General features: G+C 35.7%; 1 protein-coding gene across 1 annotated transcript; it reads left to right on the top strand.

The window, feature by feature from the left end:
* Window positions 1-6,368: 6,368 nt before the first annotated feature.
* On the top strand, window positions 6,369-10,951 carry LOC110790650 (lysine histidine transporter-like 6). The gene is given in 8 exon segments (XM_056839458.1): window positions 6,369-6,395; window positions 6,583-6,650; window positions 7,863-7,922; window positions 9,184-9,631; window positions 9,633-10,046; window positions 10,130-10,408; window positions 10,513-10,590; window positions 10,675-10,951. Coding segments are annotated over 8 exon segments (1,464 nt in total). The 3' UTR covers window positions 10,765-10,951.
* The last annotated feature ends 11,622 nt before the right edge of the window (window positions 10,952-22,573 follow it).

Below are 22,573 nucleotides of genomic sequence, written 5' to 3'. Positions count from 1 at the left end.
AAAGGTTTTATGACTTTATTATTTCACATGGATTTGAGTGAATATAGGTTTATTTACTCAAATGTGATATAAGTTGAATCTGTTTGGCTAGTTCAAAGATTCAGAAGTATAAAATCCACTTGGCAAGAAATCATAAAGATCTAGGTTAGATCATGTTGATGATTACTTGAGACCAAATATGATCATCAATGATTGTGTGTTGTAATTTCACAATCTAGCTCCATAAGATATGGCATATCTACGTTGGAATGATCGGAGTCAATTAGTACTTGATTCGATCAAATGATGAATCATAAAGACTTTTCCTATAATTTCTAAAACAAAATGCTCAACTACCACCAAACTAAACCAAATTCGTCAAAGCTATTGAAAAGTAATCTCAGGATATCTTTTCAATTATATATATCTAAAGAGTTGCTAAACTCAGTGGGAGCTTAATGTTGGTTATTCAACAAACTAAGGCCCAAGTCTAGATATATGTTTCATTGTGATTTATTCAAATGAGACACAAGGGTATTGTTTCTACCACGAATTTTTGAGAACATAATGTTTGTTTGCTCGAAATAATGTCCTTTTGGAAATTCGTTTCCAAAATGACAAGTGGGAGAAAATAGACCTCGAAAGTTTTCGAGGCGAACAACAAACATAAACGAACATTCCGGAGGCTTTTCGAAGTGCTTCAGAAAAACCGAACTTATTCTTTAAGGACTTTAGAAGTGGCTTTAAAGAATAGATATCTCTTAGAAGACTTTACAAGTGCTTCAAAGAGAACAGAATATTCAAAGGACTTTCAAGTGGCTATTGATATTCTAATGTTTGATGTTCTATACCCAAGTAGGCATAGAATTCAAGTCACTGAAACTATGAGATTCTTCTATTAGATAGTAAAGAAACATAGAGATCAGGTCAATGAAACTATGAGATTCTTCTATTAAATAGTGAAGAAACCTACAACTTGCAGTCAAACTATTATCATGTAGATTAATGAGTTTGTGACTTGTAAGAAAGCTATGACGAAACCTAGATTCCCTAAAACGGTTAGAGGCCATATATAGACTCAAATGTTTTAAATGGTTAGAGGCCATAAAACATACTCAATGTTTTGATGACAAAATTGAAATTTTGTTGATTTGCAAGAATAGTTTCACACCTATTGGTTGCAAGTTTGTTTTAAGGATAAAAACCATCAAACATGGAATTGTGTTCACACACAAAGCTAGATTAGTTGCTAAAGGTTACAAGCAAATTCATGGCATGGATTGTGTTGAAACCTCATGCATAATCGTAATGCTCAAGTCTATAATTCAAGCAATGATTGCATATTGGTACATATAGCAATTGGATGACAAAACGTATTCCTCAATCAAATGTTGGAATAAACTATGTACATGGTATGTCATAGGATTTGTGGATCCAAATAAATGCTTGAAAGAGAAAGCTAGCTTATAAAATCTAAGTACAGATTTAAGCAAGCAATTGGGAGTTGGAACTGTATTTTAGTGAAGCTAATAAGTATTTTAGTTTCATAAAATGTACATGATTCTTATAGATGTATAAGAAGTTTAGTGGGAGTACATAAAAACTTATTTGGTCCTATGTGTATCACACACATATCTCTCTATTGTGAAATAACATTCAAATGCTAATGACTTAGATTTGAAATTATTCATCAATGATGGACCATGGCGAAACTTAGTACATATTGGGTATTAAGATCTATTTACAAAGATCTTATAATATTGTTTTAGATTAAGTAATGGCATTTACTAAATCAAACACGAAAGTCTCCATTGGAGATATTCGACCCATGTGAATAAATCTAAGTAAAGAATGTTTGAACTATGTATAAGCATTTACTAAGTTAAACATCAAAGAGTCTAAATGAGATTCTTAACCTATATTATATGTCAAAGAATTTAGCTGGATTCAGTATCTACTAAAATTGAATGAGCTAAAGTTACATGAATAGAATTCAATTGGGAATTATTCTGCAAAAGAATTTATCATGTATGATATAATATGAGGATCGCCAAAAACGTATCGTATGACTTTAAGGCATGACGAACATATACCAATCTCTATTGATCTAAGTGAAGATCAACTAGATTGAGACCAAGAATACTTATGGTACTTGAAAAGGTACATAGGAATAGTTCTTGATTCAAGGAAATAAAGATACGCTAAATATTGATGCTACACGCATAAACACTGGCAAAGGATCAAGCAAGACCCTTTGGAGTTAACCATTGATAAGGACGAGCTATAGAGCATCGTGTTTTGAAATGGCAACATGGGTTGGAGACCATGAGTTGTTGCGTGGGAAATTAAAATAATGATTTCTATGTTCTAAGATATAGTTGAGAGTATTCCACATATCTGTGAACTGCTTGGATAAGTAATTCCAAACAAAGCATCACTAGCAACCTATGCAGTTGAAGTAAAAGTAATTATTGCCTAAGAAGCAATAAAACAGGGTTGTTTAAAGTTCTTCACTGAACTTGGGTAGATCACCTATCTGCTGGCTTGATGGTTCTTCATTGAAAAATGCGTGGAACCACTCTTGAAGCAAGAAAAACGTCTGCTAACTTAATGGTTCTTCATTGCAAAATGAGTAAAACCACCATCGAAGTAAGAAAGACTAGATCACATAATAAACAAACTCGAAAAGATCTTATCATCATATCTCGAAGAACATTCGATGAAAAGGATATTAAGATTGGCAAAGCATGATAACTAAACCTATGCAACAAGTGAGAAGCAACACTCACATTGTAGCACTGGAAATCAAGCATAGCTTTGAATTCCATGAACTGTTTTAGAAGATGGGTTTGAGGCCCATGCTTGTAAAACATTGGTGTTGAACATTTATCATATATGAAATGTATTTTCATATTCCATTTAATCTTGGTTTAGTATTAAATGATGAGTCCCTTCAATTTAACGATATATTCAAGATAGACTGTCAGGACCAGTCCTGTGACTAAGAAATGTCTATCAAGTGAACTTGAATGTCAAAGGTTGAAAATGGTCCCTAATTGGAGTTTTCTATAAAATTGGACGCATAGAAAACGTTAGACGATTAGAGTGCAAGATGACTAGTAGTTCTGTTTCTTGAACTATGTGGACATGGCAATGTCATAATCATTTGCATAGATACTTACTTTGGGAAGACTAGTATCGGACAAGACCTATGAAACTTTACTGTAAGAGATGAAAGTCTGTCATAAGTAAATTTCATTAAATTATTAGACACTAAATCCTCAATACCTGAGTGATTTGAGATTACTTGTTTGAGAACTGGTTGCTTTGACGTTGACCAACCGTCGCACCGTAAAAGGAGGCTATAAAGGCAACGCTCAGGTAATCACCTATCAAACGAAGTCTAATCTCAAGATCGCAAGATTGGGATTGTCCTCCCATAAATCGGGAAGAGATGCTTAAAAGTTGTACAAGGCCACTCGGAGAGCTAGAAACTGTGAAATGCATGGCCGTGCTCGGATGAATCATAGGCTATGATTATCTGTTTATTTGATCAGTTGAACTCTGAAACCGAGGAACACCTCTGGACATAATAAGGATGACAACTCTTACCTTATGTTCAAGAGCAAGCATCGAGCGACAAAGGAATTAGGAAATGCACACTTGTCCCTAAGGACAAGTGGGAGACTGAAGGAAATAATGCCCTTGGTCCAAGTATGCATTCTATGTTAAGTCTAATAAATGCGGTTCAGTATTAATTAACAAGTTAATAATTCAGTGAGATCAAGTGAGCTGAATGCCTAGCTAGAGGCCGCTTCAGTTCAAGTGGAATTAATGATATTAATCCACAGCTTACTCTTGACTGAACCCGTAGGGTCACACAAATAGTACGTAAACGGATCAAGTATTTAATGGCATTAAATACTCCATCTATGAATATTCGGAACCGACGGATCTTGGTTTCAGTGGGAGCTAAGATCGTCACAGGCAAGAAATGAATACTCCGGAAACGATGATATTGCCGGAAACGGAAATATGGATCGTATCGGAAATATGAATATTATCCAAGTCGTGGATGTTGCCGGAAACGGAAACATGGTACGTATCGGAAAATATTATTGGAAATGGAAATATTACCAGAATCGGAAATATTGCCGGAAACGGAAATATTGTCAGAATCGGAAATATTGCCGGAATCGGAAAATAATTCCGGAAACGGAAATATTAAATATTTGTTCGAAACGGAAATTAATTCCGGAATCGGAAATATTAAATATTGTTCGTATCGGAAATAGATTCCGGAAATGGAAATTTAATCGGAAGCGTATCGTACGAATTAGCATCGGACGAGGCCTGCCGGACGAAGGCCCAGCACGAAGCCAGGCCGTCGCCCAGCAAGCACGCACGCCACAAGCCCAGCGCGCGCCAAGGCCACGGATGCGTGGGCCTTGCTGCGTGGGCTGCAGCTCGCACGCATGGGCAGTCCTTGTGGCTGCCGTGTGTGTGTGAGTTTGTGCTCATGCGTGATTCCTGAATCAGCAAGAGTCAGTGTATGATTAAATGTCTATTCCTAATTGGATAAATTAATTAAATAGAATTCATGTAGGATTCTAATTCCAATTAATTCGCATCCTACTAGGATTACGATTCCTTTTCCATAACTCTATAAATAAAGGCCTAGGGGTCATAATTTATACACAAGTTTCAAAGTATTCAAAAGTGAGTTTTTGAGAGAAAATCAAACACACATCTTGCTCAAAAGTGCCGAAATTTTCTAGTACCTTAAGGGCGATTCTAGTTGGTCAATCTTAAGGCGGATCCGGACGTGCTGTGGACTATCTACGGAGGGACGACACTTGGAGTCCTAAAAGACTTGTTCTTGTTCGGTTCGGGCGCAGCTAGGGAGGGCACGCAACAAAGAGTATGCATCTAATTATGCTATATGATTATGTGTAAATAATATGTTTCCTGGGTTAATGGTTGTTTCCGCATGATCTATGTAAATGTCATATGTATCATAACCTAACAGGTATTATATACTTCATCTGTTCCCTAAATATTACATTAAATTAATTTTACGCTGTATATATATTACATTAAGTGAATACTGAATAGTGTAAAAGTCAACATAGTACAATACTTGTAGAATGGAAGAAGTATAAGGTTTTGTAATTTCCAAATCAGATAATTCAACTATATAGTATTATTTATTATGTATTGTGAATATCAGACTTTATTTTAAAGGTGCATTATAATCCATTGAAATAGTACTAAAATAGACAAAAATATATAACGGTTATAGATACGAATTATCTCCACCAACAATTAGCTAATGTTTCTTTGTTGTTTAGGGCATTTCCAATGGCATGTTAATTTGACAATTAGCTTGTTATGCCACATAACGTTTGAAGTTATTTCATTTTCTAGCTAATTTATGTTCCAATGGTTAATAACAAGCCTGTTATTTAAATTGGGCCCACTTGTCCATTAATTATTTGACAACTTTTGGAACTAGTTGTCAAGCAAATTAGCTTAGACAAGTTTCTAAGCTAATTTGTTTGGCCAAACTAATTTATTATTTTCACTCCAATAGTCTGCTATTAGCCTGAAACTTTTATAAATTTCAAGATAGTCTCTAGCTACAACCATTGGAGATGATCTTATGTTTGTTGTCGATGTTATTCTATGTAAACTGATTTTAATTTAATGTTGATCGACTTTGATAGTAATGTTTTTCTACCTCCACTTCATATTTTTATGCTTTTTTATTTTAGCCTATTTTAAAATGTTATTTACCATGTGATTTAAACTATTTTGTAACATGAAAATTTACTATCTTATCACTCTTATCCAACAACATTTACATTTTCCATTCACATTTATTTACTTATTTAAAAAAAATAATTACACTCATTCACATTCTTACACACTCTCTCTTACCTTGTCCATATTTATTTTGCTCACCCATTTTTAATTTGTATAATGCCACTATGCCAGTCATTTTTCTTAAGGTCAAATAATAATAACGGTAAACATCTTTATAAAATAGAATTAGTACTTGTAAATAATCATTACATTTGACTTTAAAAAAAGTACACCCCTCCCCTTTCTTATCAACTCACACAACTAAAAGAAATATTTAATGGCAAAATATATTCTAAACGACACAAGGCCCATAAGTTGGATTTATTCAACACTCGGCTGCTTAAATTAGCTTTCTTGTCCTAAATTGAGTGATTACCAATTTTCAAAAAACACTCTACTACCTTTTTTACGGTTCTTTAATGCAAATCACTAATCTTTTTGCAAAGCAGCTTCTTAATTATGATTATTACTCTTAATTAGCCACTTTCACATCATTGTTTTCATTTCTTTGAAGGTCATTCCAAATGGTTTCAACTTCTGCTCAACCTACGGTATGACAATGGTTATAACAATCATATATCTAATAAATTCATACTATATGTTAAAATGTATTTATTCAACAATTTAAATGCATGAATCTGACAGGCTTTGCATGCATGCTAGTATCACTATAGGTATATATGCAACAAAATCTTAAAAGTTCTGACCCAAAAACTAACTATATGTACAATTGTACAGGAAGTATTGTCCGAGGATAACGGCCCTCCTCGTCGAGCCAAATTGTGGTATTCAACCATCCATACTGTCAGGGGCGGACCCAGAAATTATAAAATGGGGGTCCAAAAATGTAACGCAATTTTATTGATTATTTTTTTATATAAGTCATATATATCTAATTCAAAAATCAAAGTAACAATTATTTAGATGGAATAAACGGAAAAACTATGACAGTTTTTAGAGGTATTGTAGCCGTGTTTTGTATATTCATAGTATTATCTCATAAGCACTTTTAAATTTTAAAGGCATGTGTTCTTTAAGCATGTCTCAATAAATTTACATGAAAAAACGAACAGTAGTCGGTCAACTACAAAGTTCATGTAGTATTACTTAGAAAGATTATGCACTTAGCGCACAGGGTATCCTACTTTCCTGTGAAATACTTCAATATATTGCAAATTTTCTTTCTTTAGAAAACACATTTTCCATATATTATATAGTCACAAATTCTTATTTACAAGGGTTGTATAATAAATATTGTACACCAGAGTAAAAGTTAACTCAACATGCTTAAAAGTTAAGATTATATATGTAAAAGTTATCTATTTTTTAGTGAATTTTTTTTCATTTTAATAAAACTTATTTCTTCAAAATCACTAATAATGTATAAAATTAATCATTTAAATGTTTATCTATCAAATTTTTTTACTAATATAAAAATTAATCAAACTAGGTTAAAGTTACAAAAAAATGAGTAAAAGTTATCGTGGTGTACAATAAATTTATTGTACACCTTGTGCGCACAAGACCTTTTGTTATATAGTTGTGTGTACACATTTATGAAATTGGGTAGTAAATTAACATTAGATGAAAAAAACACGAATGTATAACTTATAACTTATTTAGAGATGCAAATAATCTAGAATGACTAGGCGTCGCAACTCGCAAGGAGCACGGTGAGTCTTTACAATTTTTTACTCTTTACCATTATTCAATTGAGTTTTCTTTTCATATTTTCAAGTAAATTAATGCTGACAAACAGTGACAATTCAAGGCTGTGAGACAGTGAGATCCCTTTATTTACTCTTTTGCATTCCCATTTTCCCATACTTTATAGTCATCCATATTTGATGTACTTCGTATTTACTCCAGCTTTTTGTCTCATTACTTTCTCTCTCCAATATTGGGACCACTAATATAGAATAATCATTCTAGCCATTATATTTTCTGATTTTTTTCCAAAAAAATGGGGGTCCCTATGAACCCTATGGGGTCCACATAGGTCCGCCCCTGCATATTGCCACCGTCATGGTCGGTGCCGGTATTCTAAGCCTCCCTTATGCCATGGCTTATTTGGGATGGTATGTCTTTGCTTCTTAACTCTGTTTTTGTTTACCATCTAGTTTCAGTACGGCTCCGTTTGGTTTCGTCGAAAATGTATTCAACGAAAATGATTTTTCATGGAAAATATTATTATGAAAAATACAATTACGAACTAAATTTCCTCTATTTGATTCCTTAAATGTTAGAAAAAAGACACTGGAAAAAGGAACAGGGGAGTAGTTGAGTGATGGTTAATGGGAAGAGAGAAGAAGGAACCAAGGAGGAAAATGGTTTCCCTTTCTTTCCAATATAAATGATTTCCATCCATATTCCATCTTTAGAAAATTAATTTACGATCCTTGTTAAAATAAACAAAAAAAATGATTTAAAATGGAAAATTCATCTTTAATATTCTATATACGGTGTATTTTATTTTATCACCGCTTAGAAAACAAATAGCATCCCTAAACGTCTAGTCGGTCTAATTTTACGTGCTTTATTTAATCCAAGAATCTCTCACAAAATCAGATAAATGGGATTTTGGATCCTCTAGAGTTCTAAAATAAATCTACAAGGTAGAGTTTGAGCATATCAACCATTGAATGAAAAATTAATAGTTCATATATTATCTTTCCAAAATTCCCCCTATTTTTACTCATCAATATGAGCCATTGATTTTAAAATGTATGGTTTAGATACAATACTACCCTGTAGAGTTTTATTAAAACTCTAAAGGATCCAGACTCGACAAATAGGACAGGTAAAGTTAGATTGAGAGAGTGTATTGGACACTTTTCAAATTGTACTAGGAATGATTTGCTGTTCAATTGACACAATAACTACTTCGAAGTGCAAATGTTGTTTAGTTAGCAAAAACATATTCAAACATATTTCTCTAGAAATTGGGAGGTAGCGGTTCTAAATTGTTCAACCAATAACCATTAGATGGGTGAATAAGTACCCCTAGCTATATTACTGCATGTGTTTTTGTTGACAAGATTAACCCACATGTGAGTTAACACTAATTGTCCCACGTGGAAGAAATAGAGAGAAATTGACTAACATATAAGATTGGTAGGCTATTCCACCTATCACCAATTGGTTTTAGCCTTTTAGGATAGAACCCCGTCAGACTTATATGTGGTTAGTCTCTTCTCATGTACGGACTTGCGTTAGGCCCGGTGAGTTTATCAGTTTAAAGACTTAATATTTTGAAAAGCCACGTATTCCATATTCTTGAATTGGGAACTCGGGAAGTAAATGTTAATACGAGAATAGATTGATGTTAGTATATTACAGGGGACCAGGGACAGTGGTTATGATAGTATCATGGTGTATGACTTTGAATACAATGTGGAAAATGATAGAGGTGCATGAATGTGTTCCGGGGACGCGGTTTGACCGGTACTATGACCTTGGTAAATACGCGTTTGGGCCTAGACTCGGGGCTTGGGTGGTGCTCCGTCAATAGCAAATTGTTCAGGTGGGACGTGACATTGTGTACATGGTCACTGGAGGGAAGTGCCTTAAGAAGTTCATGGAGATAGCATGCACCAACTGTGTTAGGCTTAAGCAGTCTTATTGGATCATCATTTTTGGTTCACTCCATTTCTTCCTTTCTCAACTCCCTAACTTTAATTCTGTTTCTTGGGTTTCTTTAGCAGCTGTTGTTATGTCACTCAGGTAATTACACATAATTACATAATAGAATGTCAATTTATTAATATTGATAAACGTATTTCATTGATCTTGAAAGTGAATGTTGCAGCTACTCAACCATAGCCTGGGTAGGCTGTTTGGCCAAAGGTCGTATTAAGAATGTGAACTACGGTTACAAACACACAAGAAACATTGATTTCATGTTTGGAGTCTTCAATGCACTTGGTCATATCTCATTTGCTTATGCAGGGCATGCAGTTGCACTTGAAATTCAGGCCACTATACCATCCAGTCCTGAGAAACCATCAAAAATACCAATGTGGAAAGGCGCCTTAGGTGCTTATTTCATCAATGCAATTTGCTATTTTCCAGTAGCATTTATAGGTTACTGGGCATTTGGCCAAGATGTAGATGATAATTTGCTAGTAGGACTCGAGAGGCCTCCTTGGCTTATCGCCTCTGCCAACCTCATGGTCGTCATCCATGTTATTGGCATCTATCAGGTTATCATTTTCTTTTTTAGGTAATATGTCCACATAAAAGCTACTAAGTTTTGACTTGGTAAAGTTTAGATTAATGTTTGTAGGTGTATGCAATGCCCATCTTTGATTTGCTTGAGAGATTGATGATTAAGAGACTAAATTTCCCACCTGGAGTTGCTCTTCGACTCATTACTCTAACAATCTACGTTGGAAATTTATTTAATCTTTACATCTTATCTCTAGATGCTGGATTTTTCATTCATGACCCTAATGGCCACAATTGCATTGCAACATTTACACTATTTATTGGAGTCACCTTCCCTTTCTTTGGAGATCTTCTCGGTTTCTTTGGTGGATTCGGCTTTGCTCCAACGTCATACTTTGTAAGCTCTTCATACCAAGCCTTCTTCTCTATCCACCCTGCAACATTATTTATTTTAAAAAATAAAACAGAGCTTTAAATTTGCTGAGGCATCTATCTTTGCAGCTTCTTAGTGTCATTTGGCTCATCATCAAGAAACCAAAGAGATTTAGTGTTTCTTGGCTCATCAATTGGGTATTCATTTCCACAATATTTTAGTTGATCATTGGATGAACTAAGTCTTTTTATTAACATGCATTTCATATATGTGTTTAATTTGCAGTCATGTATATTGGGGTGTTCATCATGCTGGCGTCAACAGTCGAAGGGCTTCAAAACATCGTTATGGACTCCTCTTCTTACAGCTTCTACTCCTAAGTCAAACATAATATATATGTAACTTGCGGCAAATAATGTAAAGGATCAATTTGCTTGATGTGTTTATGGTGTTATCCAGATCAAGTTTCTTTGCAGCAAACTGATAGATATTGTGAAATAATCTCAACTCATGTATTCTCATTAACTGCTTCCAATACTTATAGTACAATATGTTTCCTAAACCTATACCAACATGTATTTAGGAAATCGTATACTATTGAAACTCTAATACTAGTATATACCATATAATAGAATTATTTCCATAGTTCTATCTTAACATCCCCCTCAAGGTGGAGTATGAAGATCTCGAATGCCCATCTTGCCAAGAAAAAACTCAAATTGTGCCTTCCCTAATGCTTTGGTGAAATATCCGCTAATTGCACCTTTGTCGACACATACGAAGGGTTAATTATACCCTCTTTGATCGGATCCCAAACGAAGTGACAGTCTGCCTCAATAAGTTTTGTCTGCTCATGAAATACCGGATTCTGCGCAATGTGAAGTACTGACTGACTATCACAAAGCACACTCATTTCCTATCGTGTGCTACTCCCAAATCTCGCAGTAGTTGTTTAGACATTTCAACTCAAATGTCAAAGCTGCTATCAAACGATACTCTGCTTCGGCCGAGGAACGTGTTGCTTCTTAGTCTTCCAAGACACAGGAGAAAGACTAAGTAATACAAACCATCCAGTCAACGAATGATGAGTTAACGGGTAACTAGCCCAATCTAAGTCACACCATCCTTCCAGTCTTAGTGCACTATCAGTCCTCAACAGAATACCTTGTCCTAGACACTTTTTCAAGTACCTAACAAATCTCAACGTTGCTTCCCAATGCTCCTCTTTCGGTGCTTGCATAAATTGGGACAGAATGTTCACCATGTTAGGTTATGATACATATGACAATTCATAAATCATGCGGAAAAACCATAAAGCCAGGAAAGCATATTATATTCACATAATCATTTAGCGTAGAATTGATGCATACATGTTGTAGCGTGCCTTCCCTAGCTGCGCCCGAACCGAACAAGAACAAGTCTTTAGGACTCCAAATGTCGTCCCTCCGTAGATAGTCCACAGTACGTCCGGATCCGCCTCAAGTTGGACCAACTAGAATCGCCCTTAAGGTTGCTAGGATTTTCGGCTAGTGTTTGCAAGTGTATGGCTAATTTTATTTCAAAAACTTACCCTTTGAATACTTCAATCGTCCTGCAAATAATGACCCTAGGCCCTTATTTATAGAGGTATGGAAAAGGAACTGGAATCCTATTAGGATACTAATTAGTTAAACTAGAATCCTAGTAGGACTCTAATTAATTAATATTTATCCTTTTAGGATTAGGAATTTAATCATCAAACAAATCCTATTACAATTTAGGTTTCGTATGTGAACACAAACTCTACACGAGCATGACCTACGAGCGTGCAGGCCATGCCCGCGCACAGCCCACACGGCTGCTCGGCCCACGCGAGCCGCAAGCCCACGCGAGCAGCAGCACAGCTCGCAGCCCATTGCTGCGCGCGCTGTGCGCGCTGCCACGGCCTGCTGGGCCTGGCCTTGCGCTGGGCCTGGCGTGGCCTTGGCTGTTTGTGTGGCGCGCTTGGCTTGCTGGGCGATGGCCTGGCTTCGTGCTGGGCCTTCGTCCGGCAGGTCTCGTCCGATGCTTATTCGTACGATACGCTTCCGATTAAATTCCCGGTTCCGGAAGTCATTTCCGATACGAACAATATTTAATATTTCCGATTCCGGAATTAATTTTTGTTTCGAACAAATATTTAATATTTCCGTTTCCGGAACTTTTTCCGATTCCGATAATATTTCCGATTCTGACAATATTTCCGTTTCCGGCAATATTTCCGATTCCGACAATATTTCCATTTCCGATAATATTTTCCGATACGTACCATGTTTCCGTTTCCGGCAACATCTACGACTTGGATAATATTTATATTTCCGATACGATCCATATTTCCGTTTCCGGCAATATCATCGTTTCCGGAGTATTCATTTCTTGCTTGTGACGATCTCAGCTCCCACTGAAACCAAGATCCGTCGATTCCGAATATCCATAGATGGAGTATTTAATGCCATTAAATACTTGATCCGTTTACGCACTATTTGTGTGACCCTACGGGTTCAGTCAAGAGTAAGCTGTGGATTAATATCATTAATTCCATTTGAACTGAAGCGGCCTCTAGCTAGGCATTCAGCTCACTTGATCTCACTGAATTATTAACTTGTCAATTAATACTGAACCGCACTTATTAGACTTAACATAGAATGCATACTTGGACCAAGGGCATTATTTCCTTCAGTCTCCCACTTGTTCTTAGGGACAAGTGTGCATTTCCTAATTCCTTTGTCACTCGATGCTTGCTCTTGAACATAAGGTAAGAGTTGTCATCCTTATTATGTCCAGAGTTGTTCCTCGGTTTCAGAGTTCAACTGATCAAATAAACAGATAATCATAGCCTATGATTCATCCGAGCACGGCCATGCATTTCACAGTTTCTAGCTCTCCGACTGGCCTTGTACAACTTTTAAGCATCTCATCCCGATTTATGGGAGGACAATCCCAATCTTGCGATCTTGAGATTAGACTTCGTTTGATAGGTGATTACCTGAGCGTTGCCTTTATAGCCTCCTTTTACGGTGCGACGGTTGGTCAACGTCAAAGAAACCATTTCTCAAACAAGTAATCTCAAATCACTCAGGTATTGAGGATTTAGTGTCTAATAATTTAATGAAATTTACTTATGACAGATTTTTATCTCTTACAGTAAAGTTTCATAGGTCTGTCCGATACTAGTCTTCCCAAAGTAAGTATCTATGCAAATGATTATGACATTGCCATGTCCACATAATTCAAGAAACAGAACTACTAGTCATCTTGCATTCTAGTCGTCTAACGTTTTCTATGCGTCCAATTTTATAGAAAACTCCGACCAGGGACCATTTTCAACTTTTGACATTCAAGTTCACTTGATAGACATTTCTTAGTCACAGGACTGGTCCTGACAGTCTATCTTGAATATATCGTCAAATTGAAGGGACTCATCATTTAATACTAAACCAAGATTAAATGGAATATGAAAATACATTTCATATATGATAAATGTTCAACCCCAATGTTTTACAACCATGGGCCTCAAACCCATCTTTAAAACAGTTCATGGAATTTCAAAGCTATGCTTGATTTCCAGTGCCACAATGTGAGTGTTGTTTCTCACTTGTTGCATAGGTTTAGTTATCATGCTTTGCCAATCTTAATATCCTTTTCATCGAATGTTCTTCGAGATAGATGATAAGATCTTTTGAGTATGTTTATTTTGTGATCTAGTCTTTCTTACTTCGATAGTGGTTCTACGCATTTTGCAATGAAGAACCATCAAGTCAGCAGACATGTGATCTTCCCAAGTTCAATGAAGAACTCATTAATATAAACAACTCTGTTTTATTGCTTCTTAGGCAATAAGTACTTTTACTTCAACTGTTTAGGTTGCTAGTGATGCTTTGTTTGGAATTACTTATCCAAGCAGTTCACAGATATGTGGAATACTTTCCAGCTGTATCTTAGAACATTAATATTTTAATATCCCACGCAACAACTCATGGTCTCCAATCCATGTTGCCATTTTAAAACACGATGCTCTATAGCTCGTCCTTATCAATGGTTAACTCCAAAGGGTCTTGCTTGATCCTTTGCTAGTGTTTATGCATGTAGCATCAATATTTAGCATATCTTTATTTCCTTGAATCAAGAACTATTCCTATGTACCTTTTCAAGTACCATAAGTATTCTTGATCTCAATATAGTTGATCTTCACTTAGATCAATAGAGATTGATATATGTTCGTCATGCCTAAAGTCATACGATACGTTTTTGGCGATCCTCATATTATATCATACATGATAAATTCTTTTGCAGAATAATTCCCAATTGAATTCTATTCATGTAACTTTAGCTCATCTAGTTTCAGTAGATACTAAATCCAGCTAAATTCTTTGACATATAATATAGGTTAAGAATCTTACTTAGATCCTTTGATGTTTAACTTAGTAAATGCTTATACATAGTTCAAACATTCATTACTTAGATTATTCACATGGGTCGAATATCTCCAATGGAGTCTTTCGTGTTTGATTTAGTAAATGCCATTACTTAATCCAAAACAATATTATAAGATCTTTGTAAATAGATCTTAGTACCCAGTATGAACTAAGTTTCGCCTTGGTCCGTCATTGATGAATAATTTCAAATCTAAGTCATTAGCATTTGAATGTTATTTCACAATAGAGAGATATGTGTGTGATACACATAGGACCAATTAAGTTTTATGTACTCCCACTAAACTTCTTATATATCTATAAGAATCATGTACATTTTATGAAACTAAAATACTTATTAGCTTCACTAAAATACAGTTCCAACTCCCAATTGCTTGCTTAAATCTGTACTTAGATTTCGTAAGCTAGCTTTCTTTACAAGCATTTATTTGGATCCACAAATCCTATGACATTCCATGTACATAGTTTCTTCCATCATTTGATTGAGGAATACGTTTTGTCATCCAATTGCCATATTTACCAATATGCAATCATTGCTTGAATTATAGACTTGAGCATTACGATTATGCATGAGGTTTCAACACAATCCACGCCGTGAATTTGCTTGTAACCTTTAGCAACTAATCTAGCTTTGTGTGTGAACACAATTTCATGTTTGATGGTTTTTATCCTTAAAACAAACTTGCAACCAATAGGTGTGAAACTATTCTTGCAAATCAACAAAATTTCAATTTTGTCATCAAAACATTGAGTATGTTTTATGGCCTCTAACCATTTAAAACATTTGAGTCTATATATGGCCTCTAACCATTTTAGGGAATCTGGGTTTCGTCATAGCTTTCTTACAGGTCACAAACTCATTAATCTACATAATAGTTTGACTGCAAGTTGTAGGTTTCTTCACTATCTAATAGAAAAATTGCATACCTTCAGTGACCTGAACTCCGTGTTTCTTCACTATCTAATAGAAGAATCTCATAGTTTCAGTGACTTGAACTCTATGCCTACTTGGGTATAGAACATCAAACAATAGAATATCAATAGCCACTTGAAAGTCCTTTGAATATTCTGTTCTCCTTGAAGTACTCTTAAAGTCTTCTAAGAGATGTCTATTCTTTAAAAGCCACTTCTAAAGTCCTTAAAGAATACGTGTTCGGATTTTCTAAAGAACTTCGAAAATCCTCCAGATTGTCCGTTTATGTTTGTTGTTCGCCTCGAAGACTTTCGAGGTCTATTTTCTCCCACTTGTCATTTTGGAAACGAATCTCCAAAAGGACATTATTTCGAGCAAACAAACATTATGTTCTCAAAAATTCGTGGTAGAAACAATACCCTTGTGTCTCATTTGAATAAATCACAATGAAACATATATCTATACTTGGGCCTTAGTTTGTCGAATGACAAACACTAAGCTCCCACTGAGTTTTGCAACACTCTAGATATATTTTATGAAAAGTTATTCTGAAATTACTTTTCAATAGCTTTGACGAATTTGGTTTAGTTTGGTGGTAGTTGAGCATTTTGTTTTAGAAATTATAGGAAAAGTCTTTATGATTCATCATTGATCGAATCAAGTACTAATTGACTTCGATCATTCCAACGTAGATATGCCATATCTTATGGAGCTAGATTGTGAAATTACAACACACAATCATTGATGATCATATTTGGTCTCAAGTAATCATCAATCATGATCTAACCTAGATCTTTATGATTTCTTGCCAAGTGGATTTTATACTTCTGAATCTTTGAACTAGCCAAACAGATTCAAACTTATATCACTTTGAGTAAATAAACCTATATTCACTCAAATCTGTGTGAAATAATAAAGTCATAAAACCTATCTTTAGCTTTGAACTCTATTGTCTAGGCGTTCTAACAATAGTTCATATCTTTTGTTACTTTCAACAAGTAAGACTAGTTGTCTTAAATTGATCTAGAAATCAATTAACTTTCAAAAGTCCATTAAAATAGAGCTTATGAATGTTAACTTGTTGATATGGTCTAAGAAACAATGCTAAAGATTAGTGGAACTCAAATCAAGGGGTTGATTTGAACCTAGTAAAGTTCTTATTTGTTAAAGAGTTGTTTGTTTTAATCAAGCATATTGACTCAACCCGTAATTGACCATTTCATTCAAATAAACAAACAAACATTGTTTTTGTTTTTCTTGAATGTGTGTCTTTCTGTGTTTGAAAACAGAAATTTAGGTATGCTGATTATGGAACAAAATAGCCATTAAGTTCCAGCCTTTGAAAGGACTTAAAACAAACTATATGACCCTACAACTAATGTAGCATTGCCATGCTTCATTTCCCACTTGTAGGCCATTAGTGTAGCCTAGCTTCCATTGTTTGAGTTATTACCGAAGTAAGAACCTCAAGCGGTATATGATACCAAGGAAGTTTGATTGCTAGGTCACTACTCTTTAAACATAAACTTATAGGTAGAACCGGAATCGTAAATTCCTTTCATTTGTTCCTTTGTTTTCCTATTTCTTGTACCCTTTCTTATAGTCTTAAGAATTGAATTCTTTAGTGTTGACTTTTATACTTCGTTAGACATGTCCAATGTTACCAACATGGTTCTTTACCATTTTAATTTATGTTGAATATTTTGTTTCAACTAGATGATCTTACTAGAAGCTTCTAAAGTTCTCTAAGCATCGATCTATTCGAATGTCTAGGGACTAGACTCATTCGAGAATTAAATGGACAAAAGATTTTAGGTTGTTAACCATTGGTAAAGCTGAGCGTTTAAACTCAATTCTTTATGATCTCAAAACTACATTGTATTTTGAATTCACAAGCACCAATTGGTTTACCATTCGATTATGATATTCGAAAACAACCACAAAAGTCGCTAAAAGAAACGTACATTTTAAATTGCTCATTTTCTCTCATTTCCGTGAATCGTTCTTGGATTTACTACCAATCGAGGAAATTTACTGTTACCTTTCTAAAAGGATTTACCGCAGTGCAAGATATTTAATTATAAACAATAATTAAAACATTCATTGAAGCATGCAAAGTCTAAACATTTATCATGAATAATAACTTGAATATGAAAGCAATCATGCAATTTAAACAAGTCATTAGCATTTTATTCGAATTATGTGTTCCGGCAGGTGTGAATAAAATGATTCCAAGATCCTAAAATCATTGAAGAACTAAGCACAGTTTGTCGACTTAATCCTAAAACATTTTAGGTAAGCAAAAGCCTTTTGCTAATAGTCTAGAAACTATTCTTGGTTGATAGGCACGTCTAAGAACTTATTAGGTAAACCTATCGATTTTGCCACGATATAAAAGGACTCCTTACTTATATCGTTGAGTTTCACCAAAACCAACATGTACTCACAATTATTTGTGTACCTTGCCCCTTTAGGACCAATAAGTAACACCTCGCTAAGCGAAAACTATTACTAGATTGATGTAAAGGATATCCAAGCAAGTCTATATTTTGGCATGGCACCTTTTAACTCAATTTTTAAGTTTGGAACTTAAGGCTCTTACTATGTTGGTTAGATTTTAAGTGAACTAAAATCCTTAATCATGCAACATAATCAAGCTTTGATCTCATGCATTTTAAGACATATTTAAAAGCAATAAATAACTTAAAACATGCATAAGATAAATGTGATCTAGTATGGCCCGACTTCATCTTGAAGCTTCAACTTCAAAGTCCGTCTTGAAAATCTCCGTGGGAGGCACCATTTTCTTCAAATAGAATAAGCTATAATTAAAACTAATTACAACTATTTGATGGTACGCAGACCATATTTGAATTGAAAAACAACTTTGGTACTTTAGACCAATTACATTCAAATTAATGGTACGCAGATCATATTTTCTATCCTATTTGGGCCATACTAGTCACTTCATAACCTGCAAAACAGTACATATACAATTTATACCATTCACCCATTCATTATCATGAATGGCCCACATAACTGGTTAGTAAAACACATTATGCATCACATAAACATTTGCAGCAATTAATCAAGGGCACCAATAATCTACAAATTATTCAGTCCTTATTAATTCTAATCAAGTTGTTTTAACCTTAAGGATTTGTAGACCTAATCAAGAGTTTATGACTAAAAATGCTCCCACTTAAACCAATAAATTCATATGCTTTACTAATTTTAAACATAAAAATGTATTTCTAGTCTAACCGGAAACATACAAATTTAATTAAAATTTAAAGCTCATATAAATTTATAATTGAATCCAAAAAGTTTAATTTAATTTCAGTCGTATTTAAATTAATTCATGATTTTAATTTTAGTAAAATAATTAGAATAAATAAAATTTATTATAATTACAATATTCAAAATTAAAATCCAAGAAAATAATTTAAATTATTAATTTTAAAATTAATTAAAATTACGTAAACTGAAAATTTCAAATTAAAATTTCAAAACGATCTAATCGCAACGCAACAATCCCACGCAACGCACGCCCACGGGCTACACGCATACAGCCATTGCTGGCCATGTGCCCGCAGCCCATGCGCTGCGTCGCATTGCTGCTGCTCACCATCGCAAGGCATCAATCGAACACGCGAGCTGGTGCTCGCTGCGCGCGCCAGCGCTCGCTGCACGCGCCAGCGCTCGCTGCACGCGAGCCATCGCTCGCTGCGCTCGCTTGCCAGCGCTCGATCCATGCGAGCAATCGCTCGCTGCGCGCCTGCTTTTCTCGCACGCGAGCTTGCGCTCATCGCACGAGGCAGCAGTATGCAAGCTGACGCTCGCTGCGCGCGAGCCATCGACGCTGTGCGTAGCGCTCGTGGCACGCGAGCTTGCGCTCGTTGCGCGCGAGGATCCGCATGCTTGCGCGAGGCAGTGCGCGCTGTGGCGCAGCACGCTTGCTGCCCACACGCGACTGCTCGTGCCTTGCTCTCGCCCTTGCCCATACGCCCATTGCTCACAGCCTACGACACAAGGCAGAGCTGCTGCCTTGTGCTCGTGCACCATGCCCTTGCTCGCTGCATTCGTACCGCATGGGCGACGAGCTCCCTTGCTCGTCGTCGCACGCCCGCACTATACAACACCCATTAAGGGTAACACGTAGCGTCCATTGCTTTGTGCGTGCAAGTTATATGAGCGAATCGCATAAAAATTAAAAATTAATATTCAAAATTAATGACAAATTAATAAATAATATTAATTTCATAATTTTAGGGCGAAAAATCGAAAATTTATTATTTAATTGATTTCCGATTAACATGGATTCAAGTCTAGGTCATAAAAATTTAAAATTTAACATAAATTTACAATTTTTATGGTGGTTTTTAATCATAGGTCTCTAATTAAATTATAACTAATTATGAAAATCAAATTAATTCTAAATTATGTCAATTTTCAACAAATTAATCATAATTACAAATTAGGTTGCATAATTAACAAGGCTAGGCATTCAAACTTGTTAAACATATACAGTAGGTCAATAAAAAATTCAAGATTTATCAACAAGAATCGCAAATATTTAATTTAACATCTTAAATTTACGAAATTTTGCATTCGAAAAACTAAAACCTCCGAAAAGTCATAGTTAGGCTTCGAATTTGAGAATTCTGGGTTCGGCCGAAAATTACTATTTTTGTCAAAATTTTAGAATGCCTTTTACATGCGGAATTGACACAAAAATCACTCGATTTGGATGAGTAACGAAGAAACTGCCGAAAAACTGCGTACGTATAATTAAATAAACGCAATTTGCAATTAATTAACAATTACGAAAATTAATCACCCCTTTTAATTCTTGCAAATTTGTAATATTTAACCATGTTTATGCAATTTAGATTATGAAAATAATAAGAGGCTCGTGATACCACTGTTAGGTTATGATACATATGACAATTCATAAATCATGCGGAAAAACCATAAAGCCAGGAAAGCATATTATATTCACATAATCATTTAGCATAGAATTGATGCATACATGTTGTAGCGTGCCTTCCCTAGCTGCGCCCGAACCGAACAAGAACAAGTCTTTAGGACTCCAAATGTCGTCCCTCCGTAGATAGTCCACAGTACGTCCGGATCCGCCTCAAGTTGGACCAACTAGAATTGCCCTTAAGGTTGCTAGGATTTTCGGCTAGTGTTTGCAAGTGTATGGCTAATTTTATTTCAAAAACTTACCCTTTGAATACTTCAATCGTCCTGCAAATAATGACCCTAGGCCCTTATTTATAGAGGTATGGAAAAGGAACTGGAATCCTATTAGGATACTAATTAGTCAAACTAGAATCCTAGTAGGACTCTAATTAATTAATATTTATCCTTTTAGGATTAGGAATTTAATCATCAAACAAATCCTATTACAATTTAGGTTTTGTATGTGAACACAAACTCTACACGAGCATGACCTACGAGCGTGCAGGCCATGCCCGCGCATAGCCCACACGGCTGCTCGGCCCACGCGAGCCGCAAGCCCACGCGAGCAGCAGCACAGCTCGCAGCCCATTGCTGCGCGCGCTGTGCGCGCTGCCACGGCCTGCTGGGCCTGGCCTTGCGCTGGGCCTGGCGTGGCCTTGGCTGTTTGTGTGGCGCGCTTGGCTTGCTGGGCGATGGCCTGGCTTCGTGCTGGGCCTTCGTCCGGCAGGCCTCGTCCGATGCTTATTCGTACGATACGCTTCCGATTAAATTCCCGGTTCCGGAATTCATTTCCGATACGAACAATATTTAATATTTCCGATTCCGGAATTAATTTCCGTTTCGAAAAAATATTTAATATTTCCGTTTCCGGAACTTTTTCCGATTCCGATAATATTTCCGATTCTGACAATATTTCCGTTTCCGGCAATATTTCCGATTCCGGCAATATTTCCATTTCCGATAATATTTTCCGATACGTACCATGTTTCCGTTTCCTGCAACATCTACGACTTGGATAATATTTATATTTTCGATACGATCCATATTTCCGTTTCCGGCAATATCATCGTTTCCGGAGTACTCATTTCTTGTTTGTGACGATCTCAGCTCCCACTGAAACCAAGATCCGTCGATTCCGAATATCCATAGATGGAGTATTTAATGCCATTAAATACTTGATCCGTTTAGGCACTATTTGTGTGACCCTACGGGTTCAGTCAAGAGTAAGCTGTGGATTAATATCATTAATTCCACTTGAACTGAAGCGGCCTCTAGCTAGGCATTCAGCTCACTTGATCTCACTGAATTATTAACTTGTTAATTAATACTGAACTGCACTTATTAGACTTAACATAGAATGCATACTTGGACCAAGGGCATTATTTCCTTCACACCAAATATGCCAAGTTACGCCTAATCACGGATGCGTATATGAGACGCCTTACTAGGCGCCTATATTTCTCTTCATCCTCAAGATCCTTCCCATCTGCAAGTGCTAACTTGTGACTTTGCTCCATCAGAAAATTTGCAAGTTTTGCTCCAAGTAGCCCAATCTCCGAAATAATATCCAACGCGTACTTCCGTTGACATACATAAAATCTCTCCTTATTGCGTGCTATTTCCAAACAAAGGAAATATTTAAGAGCCCCCAAGTCCTTCATCTTGAAACATTGACTTAAATAGGCCTTAAAGCATTCAATGCAAAGATATTATTTCTTGCAATTAACATATCATCCACATATACTAACAAATTCAACTGCAATTCACCCTTCGAAAGTGTAAATAAAGAATAGTCAGAGTATGATTGTTTAAAACCATACTTTTTCAAAGCTATGGACAATTTCTCGAACCAACACC

The sequence above is a fragment of the Spinacia oleracea genome, chromosome 3 (genome assembly GCF_020520425.1).
Source record: "Spinacia oleracea cultivar Varoflay chromosome 3, BTI_SOV_V1, whole genome shotgun sequence".
NCBI classification, from domain to species: domain Eukaryota; kingdom Viridiplantae; phylum Streptophyta; class Magnoliopsida; order Caryophyllales; family Amaranthaceae; genus Spinacia; species Spinacia oleracea.
The sequence above is the reverse complement of the archived record's forward strand: the minus strand, read 5'-3'. Positions and strand labels throughout refer to the sequence as shown.